Below are 26,188 nucleotides of genomic sequence, written 5' to 3'. Positions count from 1 at the left end.
ATCCCAACATCTTACTTTTTTTTTGTAGTGATTTATCTTTGCTCAATATAGTTGACAATGCACTATTCTACTCGTATTGCGTACTTTTTTCAAGCAACCTAATTGAGAAGGCATTTATAACCCTTCATTACACATTTTTGCCAACAGGTTGCAGAATAAAAACAAGACTAATCGCATTTGACATTTTAACTTGTTTACATGGAAAGCCTATGTAATAGTAACAGTCCGTGTCCTGTTTACTAATTACTCTGACATCCTGTTACATATTGGACGGTCATGGATAGCATATATATGCTGTAATAAACAACATGCTTTTCATCGCCTAATTGAATATGCAGTTTAATTATTTTGTCCATCCGATAGCTTTTTTTTCTCAAAATTACAATCTCTGCCTCTATACCATGCACCGTGTATGTGTACAGTATGCCTTGGCATGTAAAAGTGTACGAGAGAGAGAGAGAGAGAGAGAGAGAGAGAGAGGGAGAGAGGGGGGGGGGGAGAAACAAGCTGAGCATGGACAAAATCTGTTATTAGGTATTAGGTCCAAGACCTGAGCAACAGGATATTGTGGTCTCAAGGAAGAAAACAATAAATGAGTCAGCAGCTTTTGACGTAATTGCCAAAAAACCTGCTGGGTGTCGTGCATTTAAAGTCTGCGGTGTGCCATCACGGCGTCACTCTACACCTTGCATTAGGCGGTAGAAATATGACTTCATTCACCATGCTGTTTGTTCTGGCGATTGTTTCGCTCTACGCATCCGCTGTTTTGGCAGGTTAGTGAAGAGACTTTGGCTGTGATATTTATTTCAGTTCTTTTTCAAACTCATTAATTATTGGTTATCAAGTTGTCGTGCATGTAAGTTTTAGTAATAAAGTAAGAGTATGTTTCATCCATGCAATTACCGTCAGAATAAAGAAAACAGATGAAGCTTTATGAACCAGAAGTTTTACTTTTCGATCAATTGCGTTCTCTCAAAAGTATTATAAACGTGTGTGCAGATATTTTCTGATTTAATTTTCTTAACCTTAGAATATTAAACTACAAATAAAATGCGCTCAGGAAACACAAAGGGCTTCGATAGAACCCCAGGGCATGAAAAATATTATCATTTTAATACAGGTTTGTTATTCAGTCGTGTAAGTACCAAATGTGTCATATCAGTCACCTTTCAACAGGACATCCTGAAGTTAGGTCACAGTGTGTAGATTCTACATTATGTCCTGCTAAATCAGAAACGCAAAACATTCGTGAGATGATATTTTTTTCAACCGTGGGGTTTAATGTTTATATTCTGGCATTCAGAATTCTTAAAGATTAGGTGACATTTAGTTAGAAGCAAGGTTTAGAGAAGGATATTTTGGTAATCGGTAACAACCAACGAGAGTTTGATTGTGGAAACCGAGACGCTGCCTTTAATGGTCAGTCTTACCTTACTTTCTCACGCAGACAGCAGATGCCATAGTTACAGACGCGGTGCCACATGTCAGAATGATGACCTATTCTGTAGTGGTAGATACGTCAGTGGAAAGTGCTTCGGCGGTGCCAACAGGAGATGTTGTCTACCCGGATCTGGTACGTTGTACAAATATAATAACAAAACGTGCTTTTTTTTACGTTTTGCTATAAAGGTGAATTGAAGACATCTTCATTTTAGTATTACTACTTTCATCTGTATTTGATTCTAATTGTTGTACTTGTTTCTTAATTTTAATCTATATCTGTTTATCAGTTCATATCTTCTTCCTATTTTTATTATAAGTGAGCTTTGCTTGTTTGAATTATTTTCGATCACTCTTCTTGTTTTACTTTCCAGGTGACAGACGCTGCACCAGACAGGGGGGCACCTGTAAGTACGACTCCAACTCATGCAGTGGTTCTTATAGGTCCGGGCTGTGTGCTGGACCATCCGCCAGACGCTGTTGTCTGCCTTCATCCTCATCATCTACAGGTAAATTGCAGCAACACCTACACCCGACCATGCGTTGGTCGTAAATAAATCAAGAAAGGAAATGTTGGTAAATTATTCCTATGTTAAGATGTGGGAGTTCAGACACGATGTGCGTGCGGTGGAATTAAAACTACTCATATTCAAACCTACAGAGTAAAAGATATTATTATCGTTCACGTCAACATGCACTTATCTAATGCTATAAACATCTCCACCATGCTGATTAATGAAAATTGCTTTAATAGGCAAAACATAAAATTTTGCCTTGTTCGGCCTTGGTAATTCATAAAAGGGGTAGGTATGTTAATGTGCTTTTACTCTATTCTGTGGAGGTTGGCCTGTTTTCATTGTGAGGATAATATCATTCTATCTTGTTATTCCATCTTGTTATTCTGTATTTCCACTTCCAACAGACTATTATCTCTAAATTACCTATACAGTTGGTTTGCCATTAACAGTAAATCAGAACACGGATCTGGCTGTCATAATAAGTAATGCATCATTAAAATTAATAATTGATTAATAGATAGGTGTAATTTATTGGATTATCTGTAAATTAACCTACTGAACCATCTACAGCTGTAGGATATATAATCGCCATTATGCTCAAAAATATACGATGCCCAGTGATATATATAGGACGATAAATTTTCTTTAAATCAGAAATAATGTATTCTTACCTGTAACGGTTGATTGTGCCATTTCTTTTTCACATCTAAAATGTATTGTTTAATAAAAACATGGTTAATTCTGTTTCGTAATTTAAAGAGATACAAGTATAATACCAATATTATTAGCCGTTACTGTGTTTGTTGGCTGTTTACGCCGTTTCACATCTAGTTTTTATCCATAAATGAGAAGTACATGTATGTAGTAAAAGTTTATATATTAAATATATAAGTTTATATATTAACCTACAAATAAAATGCGCTAAAGAAACAAAAAGTGCTTCTTTAAAAAAAAAAAAAAAAAAAAAACAGTTGTTTAACTTCTGCAATAGTGACTGTTTGTTGATTGTTATAATTGTCTGTTTGACAGGAAGTGGTAGAGGGACTGTTGACTACAGAGGTTACACTGTGTCTGATGCTGATGTAAGAAGCAAGCTTCAGGAAATAGCCAACTTGTATGGCAAGCGAGTCTATTTATTCAGTGGCGACCGACCAAACCAATCCAACACCAAGTCACATGTAAGCTACAACACTTCCATTTGGCATTTTACGAGTAAATGAACACTGTAGATATTTGATCTCAAAAATCAATTTAATTTAAAAGTTATATTGAGAGAAATTGACATTTTTTTCCTTTTGCTGAAAAGGGCAAACATTTTGTTCCAATTTTCTTTTTCCATGGAATAACTGCCACAAAGTGATCTTATTTATTGAATTCTCTGTAAATGATGGATTATTTGTACAAAAAATATGCAAAACGAACATCTGAAACTAATTTCATTCTAAAGATATAAGCTATTATTATCTGTATCACTATTTTATTATTTCGTGCTCCAGCATTATGTTAGACGAGCTGCTGACTTCTGGATCGACGGAGAGAGTTCTGGGCGGGCGATCTGGAACAGGCTGAAATCAAGCGGCATCCTGGCCAGGGACTACCAGGTGATCTGGCACGGTACTCGCACCTGTACTGGAGGCCAGCACATCCACATAGGTCGCTATGGAGATAACAGGAGCACGTGCTGGGTCATAGAGGGTACCTCGTCCAGCAATAAGTGCAAGTACAGATGTCAGTGATACCAGACATCAGAGACGTCAGCTCTCAGTCAAGTCAGATGACAATAACAAAAAGGAACGTTTTGGTATAATTTTCGGCATTTTTCAATACCAACTTAAGGATATGTGTGATTATATTCAGAAATAAAAAGAATGCAGCGAATTTCACATTGATGCTTGTTGTCTTCTACATTATTAAACGTGTTTTGTTTGCTTTTTATTTGTATGCTGGCAAGTATTTGATCTCTTGAACGGGTATTCCAAACTTTCAGCTTATTTTTGGAATCAACTATATAAAACATCAAACCATTTATTGACTGACCTTGACAATGGAAAACATGTTATTAATCTATTCTGGCGTAATTGAAATGTTTTCATTATGAAGACATCACCAGCATCTTTTCATTCCACCTTGTCACAGTTTGTTCCCAGTTTTAACTGACCGCATGTTTTATCTATCATTCGTTGTCATCAAAATGGTTTACTATTAAAAGTTAAATCAGACACCTCATCCGCCTGTTATATTAGTTTTACTTTGAATATATCGAAATTAATGCTCCGTCTATTGTCAAATATCTCGATATACCTAGTACCTATCATGAGTCACGTACATCTCTCTGATATACGCTCTTCATCGAGGCCACACGGACTTCTTGGACTTACACCTTATATTACATAGGACGCTTAAATGTATTTAAAGCGGTTAAGTCCTGTTACAGCAGTCTTATGAAACCCTGTCTCTGTGTCATTTCCTTTCTTGCCTCCTTGTGCATGGGCATATGATGTGAAAACAGCTCTCTGGTTGTGTTAGGAGTGATTGTGTTATTATGATGGAGACCACACCCACACCTGTGTATGATATGTCCGTTTGTATGTGTACTGTTTGTAGGTCTACGACTGCTGCTAGAATATTATAACCACCATTGCAAATTGTCACTGTGTATATGGATTTTCTGTTGAAAAAAGTGTCGTGGCCCGACCCTGACCGTGACTCGAATTCAATATTATGACCACGACCCTTATGCAATAATGACAATTTGCTAATAATATAAATGGTACGATATTTAATTCACCCCCTACCCCTCAAAAAAAGTTGAGAAGAATACAGTTCTTCAATGATGTTGGCGAACTCATCTGTTCGTATCGTTTTTATTTTTCATTTTGATTTTATTTTTTTATAAGCTAGTCATAAAGATTGTCTACTTCAACAATTCTCTTCATGGCATGGAGGTCATGATCATCTCTGAAATACAGGAATACGCGACAGTGTCCATCATATTTAGATACAATTTTATAACCAAACAATATGTAATCATATTTAAAAATTGAAAAACATACCAAATCAAATAATAATAATAATAATAATAATAATAATAATAATAATAAATCTAAACAAAATATAACCAAGCAAACCTCAAAAAATAAATAAATTGGGCAAGAACGAAAATAAAATCATCTTCATTACATTCTTTTTATTTTCCAATATCATTGAATTCACAATATTGGCCATTCAAAATCCATCAGCATCGCACCATCGCCTCTTTGACAACTTGGCCATCGCTGTACATGGGCATCACTGACAATGGTACTTGCAATAGTTGCTGGACGAGGTACCCTCTATGACCCAGCACGTGCTCCTGTTGTCCCCATAGCGACCTATGTGGATGTGTTCTCCTCCAGTACAGGTGCGGGAGCCGTGCCAGATCACCTGGTAGTCTCTGGCCAGAATGCCGCTTGACTTCAGCCTGCTCCAGATGGCCTGGCCAGAACTCTCTCCGTCGATCCAGAAGTCGGCAGCTCGTCTAACATAATGCTGAAGCATGAAATAATAATAATAATAATAATAATAATAATAATAATAATAATAATACACTGGATAAAAAATAATCGTCAAATGTTATTTAGTGCAAACGACAACAATATAAATCAAAATTACTAAGGTAATTAGATGATTATCACAGCTAATAGAATTGATCATACTGTATGCAGCAAATATCAATCATTGCATGCTCGTTTGCTCATAACATCCCGTTCAGCTGATATTGAACATTATGTCGGTGTGAGATGACAATGCTGTAACTTACATGAGATCCAGTATTGGATTGATTTGGGCGATCGCCGCTGGTCACCCAGACTCTTTTTCCGTACAAGTTGGCAATTTTCTGAAGCTTGCTTCTGACATCAGCATCTGACACAGTGTATCCTCTGTAGTCAACCCAGCCACTTCCGCTTCCTGTCAACAACGGCAAGATGTTCAGTTTAAAATGGGAATACATCGGTGCCGCACAGTTTTGAAGTTTATGTAGAAAACATCATAGTCAAACAAGTAAAAGTTCAATAAGTAGGCAATAAAAGTGATGTCCAAATACACAGGATGGCGGGGATGTAAAACAGATTATATAAGTGAGTGAAGTAATTGGCACTTTTCATATCGTCTTTTTATACAACTCAGTTATATCCCATATTCCTACTTTACCACCTCTTACATTTCTCAGAGCAGAAATCGTTCCTTACTTATACCCCCTTTACACTGGACAGCGTCCTTTCTGCGTCCTTTCTGCGACCATAAAATTGGCATCGCTGTGGTCTTAATAAGGAGGCACGAGTACTGATTTGGTATCAGAATGAATGTTCAGTGATCGACCAGTTGTCGGCACGTAAAGTATTATAATTTTTTAACTCTAAAATGGGGCCGTACTGCTGGACGCAGAAAGGATGCCGTCCAGTGTAAAGGAGGCTTTACATAACAACTAAAGAATAAAATGACTGGTAGCTAAAATTTACCAGAAGAAGATGAAGAAACGCAACAGCGTCTGGCGGTTGGTCCGGCACACAGCCCGGACTTATAAGAACCACTGCACGAGTTGGAGTCGTACTTGCAGGTGCCCCCCTGGCTGGTGCAGGCACTGTCACCTAGGAAGTTCATAACAAATCGAATAATAATATTAATAGTGATTACAGTGATTATAAACAGCTAACTGATAAATAAAGAAACATTGATAATAATTACAGTGATTTTATGTAGGTATAACTGATAAATGAAGAAGTAAATAAAAATTATTGAGATAATTCCAAGATTAACATAATGGAACTATTTATGACAAGACGCGCGTAACAATAACGTTCCGTATGTTAAAAACATCTGTCTATCAGTATCTTTAGTATTACATACCAGATCCGGGCACGCAGCACCTCCTGTTGGTAGCCCCCAAACACTTTCCACTGACGTAACTTCCGCTACAGTACAGGCTGTCGGTCTGACAGGTGGAGCCAGCTTTGTAACTATGGCACGCGCTGTCTAGGTGAAAAAAAGTGAAATTTAAAAAATAAAAATAAAAAGAGAAATGCTAGTCCATCAACAGGTGACAATTTGCAAGGAAGATTTTAATAAACATGGTATCAATTGACCCCTTCAAGTAGGAGATCGGTTGTGATTGCATTATGTTTTAGAACTTGAAATCGGTTCATGGTACATTCACACTTATTTCAGTAATTTTATGCTTAAATTTGTTATCAATCCCATTATATATAAAGATATATATATATATATATATATATATATATATATATATATATATATATATATATATATATATGCTGAATTTTAACAGACTATGTAGGTTTCTAAGATGTATGTGTTGATAAATTTCGTTAAGGAGTGCTATGTGTAGGCATATATGCGCTTTGGGGATGAAAAAACAATCAAATGTAAACATATGTGCACCTATTCTGCTTAATAATTTCAATTTATATGAACTGTACATCACGTATCTTAGTGGCCACTGCATGCAATGCAGCTTCAACGTAAAACCATCAGTTTACATAAATTGAAGTTTTTCCAGTAATGAAATATTTTGTTGGTACAATCCTAAATTAAAAACAAGTTATTCGTAAGTTTAACATAAGCTACATATTGTTTAGACCTATAGGGCATACTTAATGCCATCGACATTTTGTCAAAACATGGAACTAGTCATTACTTATTGCTTTTGATGTGTCCATCCCAAAAAAACAAGTAAAATCAGAAGAGAACCTGACACCAACCTGCGATATGTTATTTACGACGAGTCACATGTCAGTATTTGATACCAATTTGAAAATGAAATTAATTTAAATGGACGTAAAATCGACTCAAAATCTCTCCACTTACCTGCCAAAGCAGCAGACGTGCAGATCGAAATAATCGCTAAGGCAAACAGCATGGTGTCTAAAACTCTGCTTCTACCGCCCAATGCAAGGTGCAAGTATGGCGCTGTAGGGGTACACCGTGGGTTTTAAGATATACGCTACCAGCGACCTCTTTTGACCTGTTATGCCAAAGTCTGCTGACTCATTTCTGATACTGGAGGTCACTGTGAGAACATGACATTTCGCTAACGACTTTATCTCTCAGTCACTCAGCACAAGGACAACACCAACAACAAGTCGCTCTCCTCCTCCGTCCATCGAGAGAGAGAGAGAGAGAGAGAGAGAGAGAAGGGGGACCATTGGGGACCATTGGTATGATTGGACCCGCCATTGGTATGATTGGACCCATTGGACCCGCCTGACCCCCACCCTTAATCCGCCACTGCTGGTACTTAACCAAAGCATATCAGTCGTGTTAGCCAATATAATGAAATTAGGTACCACTGTCGTGTGGTGGCCACTGAGATTCACGCTGGCAGATGAGACAATCAGTCACCAATTCAAACGCCAAATGTTACATTTCATGATCAAGTAGCTATGAATACAGGAACAGATAAAACGGATAGGAGTACAACGTAATTGCAACCCCTCTCTCACTCCCTTAAAACTAGCTGTCTTGGCACTTGGGATAGTTAGCCTAATAACACTGCGCATCTACTGTCCTCTGATAACCCTAAAGTCACGACGTAAGCGACAAGTTTAATACAGTATCCGCATATTACCGGTCCAAGTGTAATCACATCTGGCACTTGTCTCATGTTTTCTCACGTTGTACGTGGCCATGACATCAGTAGTGTTTATCACCGAGTTCAGACAGTTACAGGGTCGATTGCCCTTCTATGCAATACATGTAGATGATTACCAGCCAGGGTTCAATAGAGCAATTCTCATTTCCTGAATAATGGTAAATGTGAAACAATTTACTTGTTGGCTTGGTAGCGAGCAACGTGTACACTTAGACGTGAAATACTGCGCCATTTGTCTTGCATATATGATATTAAATAAAAAAGTAATATTATTTTCCAGCAGATTTACGCAAATGATGAATTTGATCTGCGTGCCGTCAATAATGGTCAAATACAGAAGAAAATATAAAAAAGTAGTTGCCATGTGTTCAATAAAGACCTCATACTTTTGTACTTGAAGCTTTTTTTGCCAACCTGGACTTAGGCCTTCAACACACTGATGTGAGTAGATGTTGTAATTCACGTACTGCTAGGTGGTACAGCATCCGTGACCCTCTTATAAATGTTAGGTAGATGGACCCCCTTCCCTCCGTCCATATTGGTATTATTTGTGAATTAACCTATATATATATATATTTATAATGCACATGTTGTTAATCAATGGTTGGAGACTGAAATGCCGTAGTAGCGGTTAAGTGAAAATCACCTTTTATTGACAATGTTGTTACCTCCGCCAAGGAGGTTATGTTTTCACCCCTGTTTGTCTGTCTGCATGTTTGTTTGTTTGTCATCAAGTGACTCAAAAAGTTATAGACCGATTTTGATGAAATTTTCAGGGTTGGTCAAAAAGGGGTTAACCTATAAGTGATTTGTTTTTTGTGGTGATCAATAATCAATCAATAATTAATAATAAAAAATCAATCATCAACATAACTAAATAAATTGGGTAGATTTTGATGAAATTTTCATGGTATGTCGGAAACGGATTAACTTAGAAGTGATTAGTTTTTGGCGGATCAATAATCAATAAAAAATTAATAATAATCTGCCTTGGCGGAGGTCTGCGCTCTCGGAGTGCTTTTCTAGTTTTGATATGCCATGCTCCTAGCTCTGTTTTTGAGAAAAATGCGTCCGCATTGTTTCAAATCTTTAAGGTGTAATATGATTACTACACACTTCGAGATTGCATTAGGTGTCCCGGTGACACTGCGGTTGAGATACGCTTATATACTGAAACAATTAGAAGAAGAAGGAGGAGGAGAAGTAGACATAAGGAATGTAGGATAATGAAGTGATAATCACTAATACACTGTTTTTTATATACATATATTTAAATTTCAATGGAGCTTGTCTTTACCAAATTACTTAGTGGTGTTTTAGTTCGATTACCCACTGGAAAAATCTTTCGAAAAGATGTCCTTTAAAAACCCAAGCATTGTACTTTGGAATGCGCTTCCTAACCATGCAAAAATGTTATAAACAAATATCAGCCAAAATTTAGTTAGGAAGTTTTTATTTGATAGACTTACAAGTTTAGAGTTAGCTCCTTCCATATTTTATACAATAGAATTTAATAGGCCTATATGTACTTAATCTTGTTTTAATATATTTTTTTACTTTTTGACGCTGGACACGTGATCATTCTAGATATTGTTTTTCATATCTTTATCATGGCATTATGTATAATTTACATTTTAAAAATTATTTCAAATGTATTTAAAAATATAAAATGCATCATATCATATCGTAAAGTAGTAGATACCATTAAAGCAGATACATACATATAGCATGGAGGGAATAGGATTAAAAACATCATGCGTCAGCCTAACTCCCTGAAACCATGCCAAGCGAGACTTTGTTTAACACTTCTTGCTTTCCTGTCGGTTTTCATTCAGATCTTTTCAGATCTGACAAGATTATAACCGTAAAAGGACCGGACCCAGCCATAATGTTCGCCACTCTATTGACAATAGGTTACTTGTGTGATGTGTAGCCTTGATGAATATATGATATGAACGGGTAAACCACTCGCAAACCATATGTAAGAAGTTTCTTGATTAAAAAAAAACCTATCGTAAATTTTGCCTTCTGTAACTGAAATTGGGAGAAAATATACAGTCTCTGTTTAAAGCCAACATACAATGGTTTAATGTCAAAATGAATTCCAACATCTTAACTCACATCGCAACTGACACATTTTGATGCACACTGAATTGGCCAAATAGGAGCATAATGAAAGTCGACATCTGTGCTTGTTTGCATGGGCATGTTTACTCTTTTCACATATCATTTTAATGTATTCTACCCTAAAATATGCCAATCGGAAAATGATATACACATACATGTATATATGGCAACCTCATGGAGTAGTTTAAAGCAGTCACAGCGTGGTACGTTAAACAGAATAGAAGCAATATGACGGGGACATACTGACAAGCTAAAAATGTTTCATTCAATCCCATTTTTCTTTGTTTTGGATTCAGTGTAAATTTCTAATTTTCATTTCATTTGCTATTCAGTGCGGGTGATTTTTTGGTTGTGTATATTGCATTGCTGGCTCCAGGCACATTTCTGTCGGCTATATCTGCAGTGGCTTACTTAACAATGATGTTTTTTTTTTAATCACGCATTCAATTCGATTTTTTCTTTTACAACGCACCATACAGAATACAGAATTATTGAAGCAAGTTTTTGATTTATATAAGAACGGTGGATGATGAATTAAATAAGCGTGCTTATTGTGATCAATAATTACCCTAAATCTTTTAAATTTATATCCCAACGACAAGAAGCGTAACTACCATATTGATACTTCAAACTCAAATGATCGTGGATTAACAGTGTATTTAACTGAGTGACAGAAATGTCTGGAATACCTGTGTAGTTTGAGAACACTTAACATTCCAACCACATTGTCAAGTAAAATGAGTTTGTCATATCCTCTGCTTTGTGTTGTTTGTAATTCTTCGGTATTAATTTACCTTTCCGACTTCTATGTACAGTTTCTTTAACTTTGCTTTGTATATCTACCTCTGTCCACCTGTCTGGCAAGTATAAGTACTAGACAAGAATATTGCACAGTGTTTTGCATCTATAACTAGGAAAACTAATAATATTTGCCACCCGTCGCACGCGAGACTTTGGTAAACGATGTTTGTTTTTATGTCGTTTTTTTTTTTAGATCTGAGAAGATTATCACCGCAAAAGGACCGGAACTAGCAACAATGTTCTTCATTTTCTATTGTTCTTCATTTGACAACCGGACTGACTGTCATGCTGATGAGTGACAGTGCTTCCACACTGGTTATACATAATAATAATATATACAGCGAATTACAGCGGCTTTATAGGGATTGCGTTTGTTTGATAAAGCTGATATGTGCATTTGTGGTACATGCACACATTACAGTGGCAAATTTAGAGGGGGGGGGGGTCAGGAGGGGTCCTGACCCACCCCTCGGTATCTGAAATTTTATCACACCTATATTCCCTTTTGAAATCAGAATTTTAACCAGCTGAATCATAGTTCTAAACCGTACAAAATCATCACCGTTTGCCCTCCAAAACACACACACAAAAAAAATTTTCGGGGCAGGCCCGAACACACGCCAAGTGGGCGATGGTCGGCTACGCATCAGATGATGGGTGTTCAGGACCCCGCCTTCAAATAATCCTGGATCCGCCCCTGCATTATGGCATGCAAAAAATGCATCTAAACGGTTATTACAAACGTTTTTGAAAATATAATATATTAGAGTGGAATATCTCTCCACGCAATGCAAAAGGTGCTTGATGTGTATAGTCTAGTTCAATATGTTATTTAATCTGGTAAACCAATCACAAACCATATGATGAACAGTTAGCTGATTAAAAAAAAAAAAAAAAAATATATATATATATATATATATATATATATATATATATATATATATATATATATATATAGGTTTTGTTTTGTTTAGGTGGCTGGCGATGTCGGTAGGCCACGTGACATATGGGCAGTCAAATGGAGAGCACACATTGAACGTTTAGACGTAAACGGTGATGGGAAGATGGAGAAAAACGAAGTTGTGAATATGACGGCAGGGAGAGTAGGAGCAATAACATAGTCTACTGAAAAGGAGAAAAAAATCAAAGCGTTCTTGCAGTACATATGGGTTAAGTGGTGGGGGAGCTTTATGAACGACACAAATTTAGAAAGCATTTCAGCAGACGACTTTATCTCAACCGAGACTGAAACAAGAAAGAAAATGGAAGATAATGATCACATGGTTATTGCAGTCAAATGGATTCTCACGTTCTTTGAGGCGGTAGATGCAGATGAAAATAACTCTCTGAACAAGACGGAGTTTGCCAATTTTCTCAAGATTTTCCGTGCTCCATTTTATTCGAATATTTTTTCTGAAATTGATACCGACGGCAACGGTGCTTTAAGCAAAATTGAAATGATTTCAAATAATTTGTACTGGGTGAAAGGTAACAATTTCAAAAGCGTAGATTTATACGGTAAAATCTTATAATGCCATGTTACCTTAATACTACCCAGGTGACGATGTCCCTAATTAAATAATAATAAAGAACGGATGTAAGCAGAGCACAATATGCGTATTTTGTTTTACTGCAAATATCAAATAAATTTTTCTAAGTTAAAGGGATAATAATTCTTCGTTTCGGCCAAAAAATAAATTCTTCTGGAGTAAACAACAATTTTCCCATATTTACCAATGGTTGATGAATCCATTTTTACATTCAAAGTAAGTCCCTGTTTTTTTTCTAAAAAATATTGTTTTTTCTTTTTAATCTCTGAGCTGGTCTAAAGACAAGCTCAAATATCAGAATAATAGCTATAACTGCCATTTTGTGGTAATACAGAATATATTATATTTCTATGAGTTATTCACAATGTTTTTATTGTGAAATATAGATCTCATACGAAGAGTTATTATCCCTTTAACTCAGCTTAAATCATTTTACGATTTTTAATAAAAACAGACATTGGGGAAACTTTGGAAATACTGAAAATGCTAGGACCCTCACTACAGAGAATGTGCTGGTCCTCCCAATTCTGGTCCAAACTAAGTAATTAATTTCCATCGATCTGTCTTTACATGTGATGTATTTTTATGCCCTTTATTTTCACAAAAAAAAAACTTGCCAGTCCAGAGGACCTGCATTACCGCCGGCATTTCATTTGGTCTTGACTTGATGGACATTAAGCAGGGATGGATCCAGGATTATTTGAAGGGGGGGTCCGGTTTCCCATCAAAATGAACTCCACGTATTCTCCGCTTGGGCGCCCAACCTCCTTTTGGTAACTTAAATTGAAAGTCACCTTTTCCTAGACAGTGGTGTTTTGCTTCCTCGTACGTGTATCGTTGTTACCAAGAAATAATGTATCGGCTCGTTTGAGCTATGCAAGCTTCTCTTTGTAACCCCACTAACGAAATTTGTGCAAAATTGTTTGTAGACAACTTCTGCTAAAATATAAAACATATTTATTTTTTAGAATGAGGAGTTTTGTTAAAATAGTATAGTCGGGTTATTTAATAAAAGCGGCCTTGTTTGGCCAATTCTCGAACGATCTATATTCTTTGATGCCTTCTTGTTATGAATGGGACTATGAAAGTTTGTCGTATACTGGGATGGAGGAGACATAAAAATTATATATACCCAACTCTAGTTGATTTGAAAGTGTCGTTGTAACTAAACTGAGGGTCCGTGTCACACACACACCCCCTCCCCCCAATTTAGTTATAATGGTAAGTGTAAGCCTGAACTAAGTGGGTCAATATCTGGGGCGAGACTTAACTGTGCAGATGAATGGGAAGCGGACTCTCTATCATGGGGGACTCTCTGTCACTGGTAACACTGCGGTTGACCTAATACTTTTATTACAGGATAAAATTTCGCTTATATAATAATAATAATAATAATAATAATAATAATAATAATAATAATAAAAACATTAGTAAACGTAGGATACTGAAGAAACAGCCGCTTATATTGTTGTTGATAACATTATAAATATATAAGTAATATTTTTCAATACCAATTTTATTTTAAAACTCCTTGTTAATTCTAACATTGACGAACAAAAGTTAACCAAGTAAATCACATAAAGAAATTGATAAAGTGTGGATGTCTTTAAAAAGGACCCGGATAATAAGTACAGATAAGTAAACCAAACCTACGTCGAAATGAAACAAAAACAAATACTGGTACCTGTACAGCCTTACGTGGACATAAAAACCGCAGCCAAATGTTAGTAGTAGGATAAGAAATCACAAAGCCTTTATGAAAACTTAAATCTATTTTCTTCAGCCTGAACGGGAATGTTTTTATTGTTTGCAACACCTGTATTGCAATACCTTGTCTTGCAATACGGGAAAACATAAGGCTATATGTACAGTATGTTGTACTGCTTGTTAATTTCTGTAAACAACATCTGTGCGAGTATACTCTCATTATTATGGTAATTAAGAGTACCCTCATGACATAGAAACACTTACATGACAAAAAAGAAAAGATTGAATTTCATTTATTTCTGTGTAGATCACCGTTGTTGGAAGAATACGAAGCAAGAGCTGGAGCCGTACGGTGAGTTATATACGTATATTGTGGGCATTTAACTGCTTTAGATTAGGTGTAATATAGGGGGGTATGATTTACGTATGCTTTTTTATTCGCTGGAGCTTATATTTGGTCTTCATTTTAATATTATTATCAGAGAAGCATTAAAACCTGAGCGCATTGCCTTAATTCTTTTAATGATGCGTTGGTTTTCATGAAGTAAAATAATGACATTGATCTATTTTACGACTGGAAAATGCGTCTTGTCTTTAAACCAGAAGTATTATCTTTTAGCTCCGAGAAGATTACAGCCGTTAAAGAACCACATCAATCAGTATGTTTTTCAGTTTAGATCTATTGACAATATGTCTTGCTACCACAATGATCAGTGAAAGTAGGTCCACACTGGTTATACGAGAAAAAAAGGTATGAAGCATTACCGACATTATGACCTTTTAAGTTTTCTACTTTGTTATTTAATAAGGATTTCAAGTGTGGCAGAATTTGACATAGAATTTAAAATACATCAAAACATGCAATGTCAATTTATTTAGAAATTTAGACTGATGAAAAATTTGAATGATTTTATGCAATTGAAACGTCTTGAAATGATGTCACTTTTCGGCATGTAATCAGTATAATCAGTAGTGACTTCATTTAAGAAAATTCTATATGGCACTTTGTTTCCTCTATAGGTATCTGACGATATCGATGCGTCACGTGATATTTGGGCAATCAAATGGGCAACATTCATTGACCATATGGACGTAGATAGAAATGGAAAGATGGATGAATACGAATATGTAAATGAGACGGCAGCGAGAGTAGGAGCAATAACGAGTTCCATCGAGAAAGAGGAAAAAATAAAAGCCTATTTGCAGGATGCATGGGACAAATGGTGGAAAATTTTAATGAATGATGTTAACCTAGAAAGTATTTCTGCGGACGACTTCATCCTAACCGAAGGCAAAACCAGAAAGAAAATGGTTGACATGAACAACCTAGACGTGGAAATGAAATGGACGCTTACTTTCTTTGAGTTGGTGGATGCAGATGGGAATGAGTCTCTCAACAAAACAGAACACGCCAATTTTCTCAAGATCTTTCGCACTCCGTATTCTTCGGATATTTTCTCTGAATTAGACACCAACAATGACGGTGCTTTAAGTAAAAGTGAAATGGTTGTAAAGCAGTTGACCTTTATAATGGACAACAGTATGGAGGGGGCGGATTTCTATGGGAAAACACTGCAATAACGTGCCTACCACGTGGTCTTAATTAACAGACTATTCCAGTGTGTACAAGTGATCAAGAGTTAAAAGAAAGATATTTACACTTTATGTGTTTAAAAAATCAGCCCAATAAACACATTAAATCCAATTTGCTGCTAAGTGGAATTTTAACACAAATAGCAATTTTGTGGAATATGTAATATTTGATATTTCATATTCATTTGATACCATAAAATTACCTTCCCTGCTGCTGTAAGTATCATTTTAAAAAGTACGACCAACTCCCAAACAGCTTTAATAAGCTAAATAGCTTAAATTTACCTGGAAATAATATGAATAAATAGTGTCGGTGTCACTGTGTGGTATATGGTAGACTTTCACTTTTGTACAGTGACTATATGCTGTATAAAAATAGACTTATATTCAGTTTTTGCTCAAATCTAACGTCTACTTTATTATGTAAATGACCCTCATGCGACGGTAACAACTTCACAGGGTTAAAATTATTGCCTAACATTTCATATAATCTTGCGGTGATTAATGGTCTAGGGAGAACGCACAAGGACTCATTGTTTGGGTAAACCGAAACATTTTCTAGCTTCATTAGCGTCTATAGATTATGTATTAGTTCAATACTATAATATACATAAATTGTGTGTTTATTTGATATACAGGGCCTACTAGCACAGTTACCAGTAAGTAAATGATACGTCTGTGTTGAAACTTTCGAAATCGGACGTCTAGGATATACAATTGAATCATCGCATAATTGTATGTCTTTAAAGTACTCAGTACGGTGATTTTTAATACTGAAATATTGACGTATATTGTTATTGTATATTCTCATATTCAGCTTAAGAATAATAGGAGGACACATGTTAGGTGCGCATACACGTAGTACCAAAATACCGCTTTTTAAATGAGCATAACTGAAGAATGGGAACGACCAAAACATGGGTAGACGACCTGGTTAGGGAAAAGATGAGATTCGCTGGTCATTTTATGAGGGGATTCGGAGGTGTGACATGATGCTACACTGATATTTATTATGATATACTCATTTTGTGCCCAGGTCTGACCCTGCTAAAACTGGCGGCCAAACAATTCTACTCATTGTATTTCACCCCAAATGAAAACCTTAATTATTACCATTAATGATTGCAAAATGTATTTTATTGCAAAACAAACTGTAATAAAGTTGATCTATATAAAAGAAATACGTCTGGATATTTTAAAGACTAGTTTCTTAAAAATGACTCAATGGGCCGGGGTAAACATAGGTGAAGTGTAGGTATAATGCATACATAGTATAGGTAAATTAAACTACGTACAGGGTATATTGAAAACTAGGCCAGACACTCAGCCACATAAATAAGGCCCACATACTAGTTAAGATGATGGAAAGATGATTGAATGAATGAATATTTTGAAATCTTATTTTTCCCTTTAGTTTCCATGTCGATGCCACAAATAGGTGTTTTGTTTACCACACCTGTTTAACTTATACAATGCGGGTAAGCATTTGTTGTTTTGATGGAATAGGGCACACTTCTGCTAATAGTGTCTGTTCAATCCCACCATACATACAGGTTAGACGTTTGATTATGGTAGAGCTGCCTGTAAAAATCGCACTGATGTTTGTTTTATTTATTTATCACTTATCAACAAAACGTCTGGAAGAGATGTGCGAAACAATAATATCGAATTATTGAATAACATGGATTCCCAGGTTTCCTTTTTCTATATCAAAATTTGGGTACATTTTGTACTTGCATGGTCGAAGACATCATGTAAAATATAACAGCAGAAGGGCAGTGAAACATTAACGTGATGAAGATAGTTCTCAGAGCTTCAATTCCATGTTTTTGTTAACAAATGATTACACAACAGCTTGAAACCGTTTAACAAACTTCTTTTTTAAATTTTAATCCTATAGACCATATTTAACATGTCATGTGGCCCAAAAAGCAAAAAACTGGCGAAAATGTCCATTCAAAAAATAAATTAATTAATAATAATAAAAATTTAGAAGAAGCGTGACGAGGCTGTTGTTTATCTTTTGCTGTTACGTGAGGTAGTAAGTACAGAACCGTTATAATTTTTAATGTTATTTACTAACTTCTTTCTAGTTGGTTCCCGGGCCGCTCTCTTTCCATATCTATCTTTACCTCATGCAATCTTCATCGGCCTTCTCTCTGTTTACATTATATTACACGAAGTTGTATGACTATCATAAGTGCATGTCAATAAAATAAGTTCGTCTACAAAACACTCCCCGCTCCTCATTCACTCGTGGCTGTCAATTACCAACATTACACAAGCACCCTTAAACCATGATGTTCCACTTTGGATTCCAATGAGGAAGCAAATGTTCGGAAGTTGAGATAACGCAAGTCATACATTCAGCAAGGATTTCAAATCTGTTCAGAGGGATATTCTTGTAGACAATTGAGCTTCGCGGGGTTGGTACAGATTATTAGAAGGTTGATTATGCTCTGGAATGAGCACTTTCAATATCCTGGGTGGCTCCATAGCTTATTGTGAGAATCCAAAGATGGTTGTTACGATCTCAGACCATTATGTTTTTGCAACAAAACACAGGAATTCTGAGAGCGCCCGTTGCCATAATGATGCCTGTAAATACCCCTGAAGTATTTCTAGCTGTGCTATTAAAATTATATGATGGTGTTTGGCCTGGTTAAATTGCAAATTTTGACTTCATATGTAACTTTAAATGTTATTACTATTCCAGGCTCTTTCAGATAACGCTTTCAGGAGAACAACACCCACTCATCATGCTCTTCAGTCTAGTGACAATATGTTTTTCTGCCACGTTGATGAGTGATGGAGTTTCCACTCTGGCTATACGAGGTGAAAAGGTATAGTTTATCACATACCTTACATGTATTTGACTGTGATATAAAAAGACGTCTAGTTTGAGTACCCATACATATATCACATTAATGGTGTTCATGTTGCCCGGTATATGGTAATGTCAATGTCATGAAAGCCGTCTTAAAACTTGATAGCATTTGGCAGGGTAAATATGATATAAATGCAACTTTTGCTTGTACACAAACGGAAAATCTTATTGTGTTTTGGTTTATTCCTGGGATGTGAATCCAGTAGATAAACCTACATTTAATTTTAGCAAATAAGTTACCATGACAAAAAGTTTTTTTATTATCATTTTAGCTTTCTAACGATGACAATCCGTCACTTGATGTGTGGGCAAAGAAATGGACAGCAATAATTAACCGCATGGATGTGAACGGAGATGGAAAGATGGATGAAAACGAATACGTTAATATGACGGCGGCAAGAGTGGGAGCAATAACGAAGTCTGCCGAGAAGGAGGAGAAAATGAAAGCTTTCCTGCAAGAAGATTGGGACACGGGGTGGAAAAGCTTCATGAATGACAAAAACTTGACAAGTGTTTCAGCAGATGACTTTATTTTAACCGAGGCTAAAACCAGAGCGAAAATGGTTGATATGCAACACTTGGTCTCGGAGGTTAAATGGGCGCTTACGTTTTTTGAGATGGTGGATGCAGATGAGAATGACTATTTGAACAAGACAGAGTATTCTAACATTTTGAAAATATTCCGCGCCTCATTTTCCTCGGCTCTTTTCTCTGAGGTAGATACCAACAGCGACGGCGCTATAAGCAAAAGTGAAATGATAATAAAGGAGTTAGCCTGGGTGATAGGCAACAGTGGAGAGGGGGCGGATTTTTACGGGAAAATACGGTAATTCCATGTCTGCCATTTTTTGCAACGGGTTACATAAAGCGCAGATATGGGTATGGGTTTTACTAGTCATAGAAAAAAAACTTTTCACTTAACAAATGAAATAGATTTGCAAATATGAAACAATTATGTTTTATCAGACTTTGAACGTTAACAAAGATACAATTGCTGCTTGAGTTAACTGGTTACACGAACATAATGTCGTGCATGCATGCAGTCAGACAAACAGACAGACGGACGCAATCTGGCGAACAGACAGACAAACAGATTGTTAGGGTTACCTTTTGAAATCCATGTTTTTTCTGTAAATAATCCCTTTAATTGATATTTTTATCTGGCACTAATGTCACATCTAACAAACGATTTTATGATCGTTGAAAAGTGAATTATTTAGACTTGTCATAAAACGGACGATTCGCTATGGCGTTTTTAACACGTTCATAACACGTATAATAATGTGTCAAAATGTCTAGGTATCTCACGTCTTAAGGACCATTTCATTTATCCCTATGTTGATAATCGATGCCGGAAGTATTTAGATTTAAATGACTTTATTGAGTACAAAATTATATACAAGAACTAAAAAGAGCATAATTAAAACAACTGTCAAATAATAATAATTGTTGTTACCGGGCAACAACCTCAAGTAGGTCATTGACATAAGGTTAAAACATCAGTGGCCCCAAGATTAGTCTGTGGAACTCCAGAAGTTACATCACTAGTATATGAGATTTTACTACTTAAGCATACTCTTTGCTGTCTTTGCGGTTAGATATCTTCCTAGCCAGGCAGTTAATGTACCGAAAGTAGAAGAGGTACGACATCGAACGCCTTGATAAAATCTAGATAAATGATATCAATCTGCTCACCTCTATCTAAATTTTCCCTATTGAATGTAATGCCTGTACTAGTTGGGTGCTAGTTGAACGCTTTGCACAAAAAAAAAAAAAAAACATGATGAGTGTCATTAAGATAAGGTAGGATTAGTTCTGTCAGTTAAGTGTGGATACCGGCCTGTAGTTTTCTACCTTTACCTTGTTACCCTTTTTGTTCACAGGCGTGACATTCGCCAACTTCCAAATATTAGGCAGCTAACCAGTCAACGTACTACACTTAAATAAGAACGCACAAGAGTCAGTTAATGATGCGGTGCATTCCTTCAATAGTTTTGGCGGAATTCCATCAGGACCGTTAGCTTTGTCTATGTTGTGTTCTCCTTTTTCTGCTCCAAGAGTGTCTCAGTCGATTTTTTCAGCGGTGGATATGTACTATTACTATTCTGAGCAATAAATGACTATCGAAAATAATTATGTCACGTTCTTGTCCCTACACATGATTGGTGGTTTTGCAAACCAAGTCTCTATTTTTAAAAGTATAAAAGTGGATTTTTGTCTATAAATGATGCCTTTTGTTCGGAAAGCATTGATGCATTATTTGCATAATGTGTAATTTAGTGGTCGCAAACCCCCATTCAATACGTTTTTCGCAATTAGGTATTTTTGTTTTATTCTCTCTTTTCTGCACCAAGAGTGTGTTAGATGTCTTTTCAAATGTAAATGCGTACTGTGACTACTCCTAGCAATTCACTAACATTAAAATAACATTTCCCGTATTTCGTGTTCATTCTACAGGGGGTGACAAAAGGAATGCAAAAATGCAAAAACTACACTATTTAACATGGGGGACCTGGGCGTAAAAAGTGACTCGCAGTTTATTGCTCGTGTAACCAGTGAAGGATTTTCATCCATTATTAACGATATAAAGTGTGTCATTAAAGGTGAAACATACGTCTGGCTGTCAAATTCCTACCATGGTGTACGTACAGGAGCTGGCAGTGAAGGAAGAAAAGAAATTGCTACTCTGATGGAGGAGAGTATGCCGTGTAGATTTCCCCAAGATTGGTGTGTCTGCTTAGATGATTTATAGCGTTTGTAGAAAGAAAGGACACTTGGACGTTCCATTTGTCCATTTTTCATTTAAGTCGTCACACACGCAATAAAAAACCCAAAGCGTCTTAATTGCCTCTTCTATCCTCTAATTGCGCTATAACTGCATGTAACTCTTGGCAATAAACAATAATAGAAAGTAACTGATCATCTTTGCTGTCTGAAATCAAAATATGCTATTTTAAAAACAAAGCCACCTTTTTCAATTACGAAAGACAGACTTCAGGAATAATATGCTTCCTCCGTGTCTTTTGTTCTGGATAGTTTTGATGTTTTGTTTTTTTTTTAATTTATTTTTAATTTTTATTTATTTATTATAAATATTTTTCCTTATTTTCATTTAAGTGGTCGCACATAAATATATTCACCTGGTTCAAAGGTTTTTGGCAGCTAGGTTTGTATGTTCAGCAAGATTGGTGGTTTTTAGCTATAAAATGATGCCCTTTGTTCGGCGAGCTTTGATGTAATATTTGCAATTATCTGCAGTATAATGGTCGTTAAAACCCATTCAATACGTTTTTGCGCAATTAAGTACTTTTTGTTTATTCTCCCTTTCCTGCACCATCAGTTTGTTAGTTGCCTTTTTTGTCGCGAATACGTACTGTTAGTGTCGAAGTTGCTTTTATCCATCGTGAAAATACACTGTGACCATTTTCAACAATACACCATTATTAAAAATAATATTTTACGTCATATATTCTGATGACTTCAAAATAAGGGCTGGTCCTGCTATCACATTTAAAGAGGCTTTGACCCTTGCCAAAGGTGCATTGGGAAGCTTGCATGATGATTCTCTCATAACCACAGTCATCGTGCATGCCTCCCTTCTCGCTCTCTCACTATATTTCGCAGTTCGAACCAAATATTGGAAAATTTTGGTTATATCAAATTGATAAAATGATCCATTCTTTATCTTATAGACCCCCACAAAAACACACACACTCTCTCTCTCTCTTTCTCTCTCTTACACACACGCGCGCGCGCGCGCGCGCGGTTAATTTGCTATCTTAAAGAGTGAAATTTTGCTTTAAATCTTCAAAAACGCAATTGAGAATGAATAAATTAAGGGAATCCTTATCTTAAAAATACACGCCTCCGGGTGGTTCTGATCCCCCTTCGATTTCTGGTCCCTTCTTGAAATTAAAACTTTGACTAGCTGAATTATAGTACAAAATGACACCGTTCCCGAACCCCACGCCAAGCATCCGCGGAACCTTTCCCCTTTCAAATAATCCGACCCGGAGTGAGTTTATCCATCCCCATCCCAGTTAGCAATACCATTGCATGCAGTTCTGTTCAATTTTAATTTATTAAAAATTAAATTATTACAGTGCCAGCAGTCAAAATTATCAGTGTATGTACTGGTACGTATGTTCAAGACGATATAAGACCCCGGAAGTTCATGTAAACTGTTACAAGTTCAAGAGGCTAGAGAAGTCCTAATGAGTTGCTAGCCTATGTTTATTATATCGTATTTTCTGCAGCTATCATTGTTCTTTTAAGCTTGGTAATCATTTATTAATGCGTTGATAGTTTAACATGCAGTCATTATATAAGTGAGTTTGTCGTGTAAAGAAATGTAAAGCACGTGGCCTTATTTCTCAAGTAACAAGATCAGAATAAGTCCATTTGAAATTTTATTTTGTATATTTATTTCTACCTTATTTCCCTTTGATACTGTATCAGAACGTGTTTAACTATTTTTGGTTCAATAAAAGTTCAAGAAAACAATGAGCGTGTTTCCAAGATATTAGCCATCATAGTACCCTACCTCCCCCCCCCCCTTTATACGTACATGTATATCAAGCAAAACGAGACAAAACCAAGGGATATTTCCACCCCTGTGCCTTATGTTTCACGGGAGAGTCGTAAGATTTGCCGGACGTTGAGAAATTTAATCGTTTTCACCACCACAAACCCCCTCTCTCGAAACAAAACTTCGATCTACCAGTGTACCTGTCAGTCTATGCCTATATTATGTGGTTTATTATTTAGTAAAAAGTCACGTTGAGTCTGATGCAAGAGACAGTGCCCGTATAATAGCGGAAAAGTAAAACACACGAAGTCTGCATTGTTTCCGGTAAACAGATGTCGTGAACAACAGTCATTTTCAGAGCTCATTATCTTTTCCGGTGCCCTGCATTTTCTTTTTCAGTTAGTGAAAAATACATATTTATTGCATGTATTGCTTTTATCCCTTGCGAATACAAGCACGTCCCGTGATCGAATATTTTGATTCTGAAAGGGTTCAATTAAGCAAGGAATCAACAGAATATCCGAATTTGATCTTGTCAGTGTTTCGTATTTTCACAAAGTGTTGTACCCCCTCAGTTGAAATATTAGCTAGGTAACCTCTAACGTATTCCAAAATAGAACATCATACTTAATCTCTGCGTCACTCAACATCCTTAATAATATAGCAAGTTATTACACATATTTTCAACTTATTATGTTTTATTAAATGAATGGGTATATTGATTCGAAAACAAAAGTCGCCGAATATTTGTCGGCAAACCGAAAACCAAAAATAAAGCAAAAGCTATACTCTCCTTCAATTACCACCCTGTCTGTCTTTCCTTCTGTTTCATAATTATTATTATAAATTAATTATTTTTTGCCTTTCTCTTTTTATCCTTGAAAATGAATGGAATCGGCAATTTTACTTTTGGCTTCGGCTAATTTCAAAATAGAGTCTTTTGCTGATAAAAGTGTTCAGTCGTTTAAATGTCGCTTCCACTATGCTCCCCTTACCTCCCGCGATTGGATCACTCTATTTTACCATAAAAATCCGCCCCTAACTTACCGTTGCCACTAATGAAAGACAAATGGTTTATGACCATTTCATTCCTACTTATAGCACCGTTGCTGTTGATATCTACTTCAGAGAAAATCTCTGGAGAAAATGGAGTACGGAAAATCTTGAGAAAATTGGCAAACTCATCACTAACAAGAATGTCATCTCCGTTTGCATCCACCAGTTCAAAGAACGTGATAGCCCATTTAACGTCCATATCCAGGTATTGGTTATGAACCATTTTAGCTTGGATTTCTGTCTTGGCTGAGATCAAGTTTTCAGCTGAAATACTTCCTAAATTGTCGTCATTCATAAGACCTTTCCACCACTTGTCCCATATTCCCTTCAAATATACTTTGGTTTCTTTCTCTTTTTTAGTGGACATTGTTATAGCTCCTACCCTCGCAGCAATATCAGTAACAAATTCGTCTTCATCCATTTTTCCATCTCCATTAACGTCGAGATCTTCTATGACATGTCTCCATTTGGCTGCCCAAACATCACTTGGTGGCTCTTCTTGAACCTTTAAGAGGCATTAATTATCTTATGATTCAGGTTCTATCAACTTTCTACGTTGTTAATGTTCCCATGCTTTTCGTCTGTTATGAATATTTTGTTTTTGTGTTTATATGTCTAAGTAGTCGACTCTTTAGGCATCACTGTTCACCGGAAGAGGTTATAAGCGTGATCCTAAACTGCAAATTCCGACCTTAAAATTTTAACATTCGTTAAGTCAAATTGGAATTTTTTTTCAAACAACAAATATCACATACACGAGAACGAATTTTTTCGAGCCTTATCCGAGAAAGATTTCAATAGGTAAAGAAAAACTTTGGTAAGTCAGCACAGGTAATTTTGATACCTTTTTATCCCGTATAACCAGTGTGGAACCAACGCCACTCGTCAACATGACAGCAAACACAGTAATCAATAGACTGCAGAACATCTTGGTTGGGTGTAGGTTTTCTTACGGCAGTTATATTCTGAAAGATATAAGATTTGAAAGATATCATTTAAAACCTTAGTTACGGAAGCTCACAAAACCATCTCACATTCCCCAATTAATCTAATTAATCAGCGGGCCTATATACAGCAGCTCACTGGTTAGTCTGAGGATGCGTTTCAACACATGAACGTTGAGGCACTTGATCACTCGATCAGTTTTGAGAGTGTGGAGACCTTGGACTGCGGTCCCCTGTGGTTCAACCTAAGGGTGCAGAGGGCCATTTACATTTGGGCCCAGAGATCTTTACTGACAAAGACGGGGGAAGGCGCAGAAATGGTTAAAAATATTAAATTTTGATTGTAATGCCTCAGTCAGTCAGAATTGCTCATTTATCCGATTATTTT

The 26,188-nt window shown here is 36.3% G+C and overlaps 3 protein-coding genes across 3 annotated transcripts; 1 reads left to right on the top strand and 2 right to left on the bottom strand.

Annotated features, from left to right (window-relative positions):
* Nucleotides 1-582: 582 nt before the first annotated feature.
* On the top strand, nucleotides 583-3,841 carry LOC106167438 (uncharacterized). The gene is made up of 5 exons (XM_087018030.1): nucleotides 583-773; nucleotides 1,448-1,573; nucleotides 1,815-1,949; nucleotides 2,988-3,136; nucleotides 3,455-3,841. Exons 1-5 carry the CDS (start codon nucleotides 707-709, stop codon nucleotides 3,692-3,694), a joined length of 717 nt encoding a protein of 238 aa, XP_086874156.1. The 5' UTR covers nucleotides 583-706; the 3' UTR covers nucleotides 3,695-3,841.
* A 1,289-nt stretch (nucleotides 3,842-5,130) lies between these two features.
* On the bottom strand, nucleotides 5,131-7,985 carry LOC106167440 (uncharacterized). The gene is made up of 5 exons (XM_087018031.1): nucleotides 7,824-7,985; nucleotides 6,846-6,971; nucleotides 6,458-6,586; nucleotides 5,758-5,906; nucleotides 5,131-5,486 (listed from the first exon to the last, which is right to left on the bottom strand). Exons 1-5 carry the CDS (start codon nucleotides 7,873-7,875, stop codon nucleotides 5,247-5,249), a joined length of 696 nt encoding a protein of 231 aa, XP_086874157.1. The 5' UTR covers nucleotides 7,876-7,985; the 3' UTR covers nucleotides 5,131-5,246.
* Nucleotides 7,986-24,809: 16,824 nt separating this feature from the next.
* Nucleotides 24,810-25,784, bottom strand: LOC147760924 (clytin-like). The gene is made up of 2 exons (XM_087018119.1): nucleotides 25,701-25,784; nucleotides 24,810-25,361 (listed from the first exon to the last, which is right to left on the bottom strand). The coding sequence occupies exons 1-2, from the start codon at nucleotides 25,782-25,784 to the stop codon at nucleotides 24,810-24,812; spliced, it is 636 nt and encodes a 211-aa protein (XP_086874245.1).
* Nucleotides 25,785-26,188: the final 404 nt, after the last annotated feature.

This window comes from Lingula anatina, chromosome 7 (assembly GCF_051362555.1).
Source record: "Lingula anatina isolate TDL-2025a chromosome 7, LinAna3.0, whole genome shotgun sequence".
Taxonomy (NCBI): Eukaryota; Metazoa; Brachiopoda; class Lingulata; order Lingulida; family Lingulidae; genus Lingula; species Lingula anatina.
This window is presented reverse-complemented; position numbering and strand designations above follow the sequence as displayed.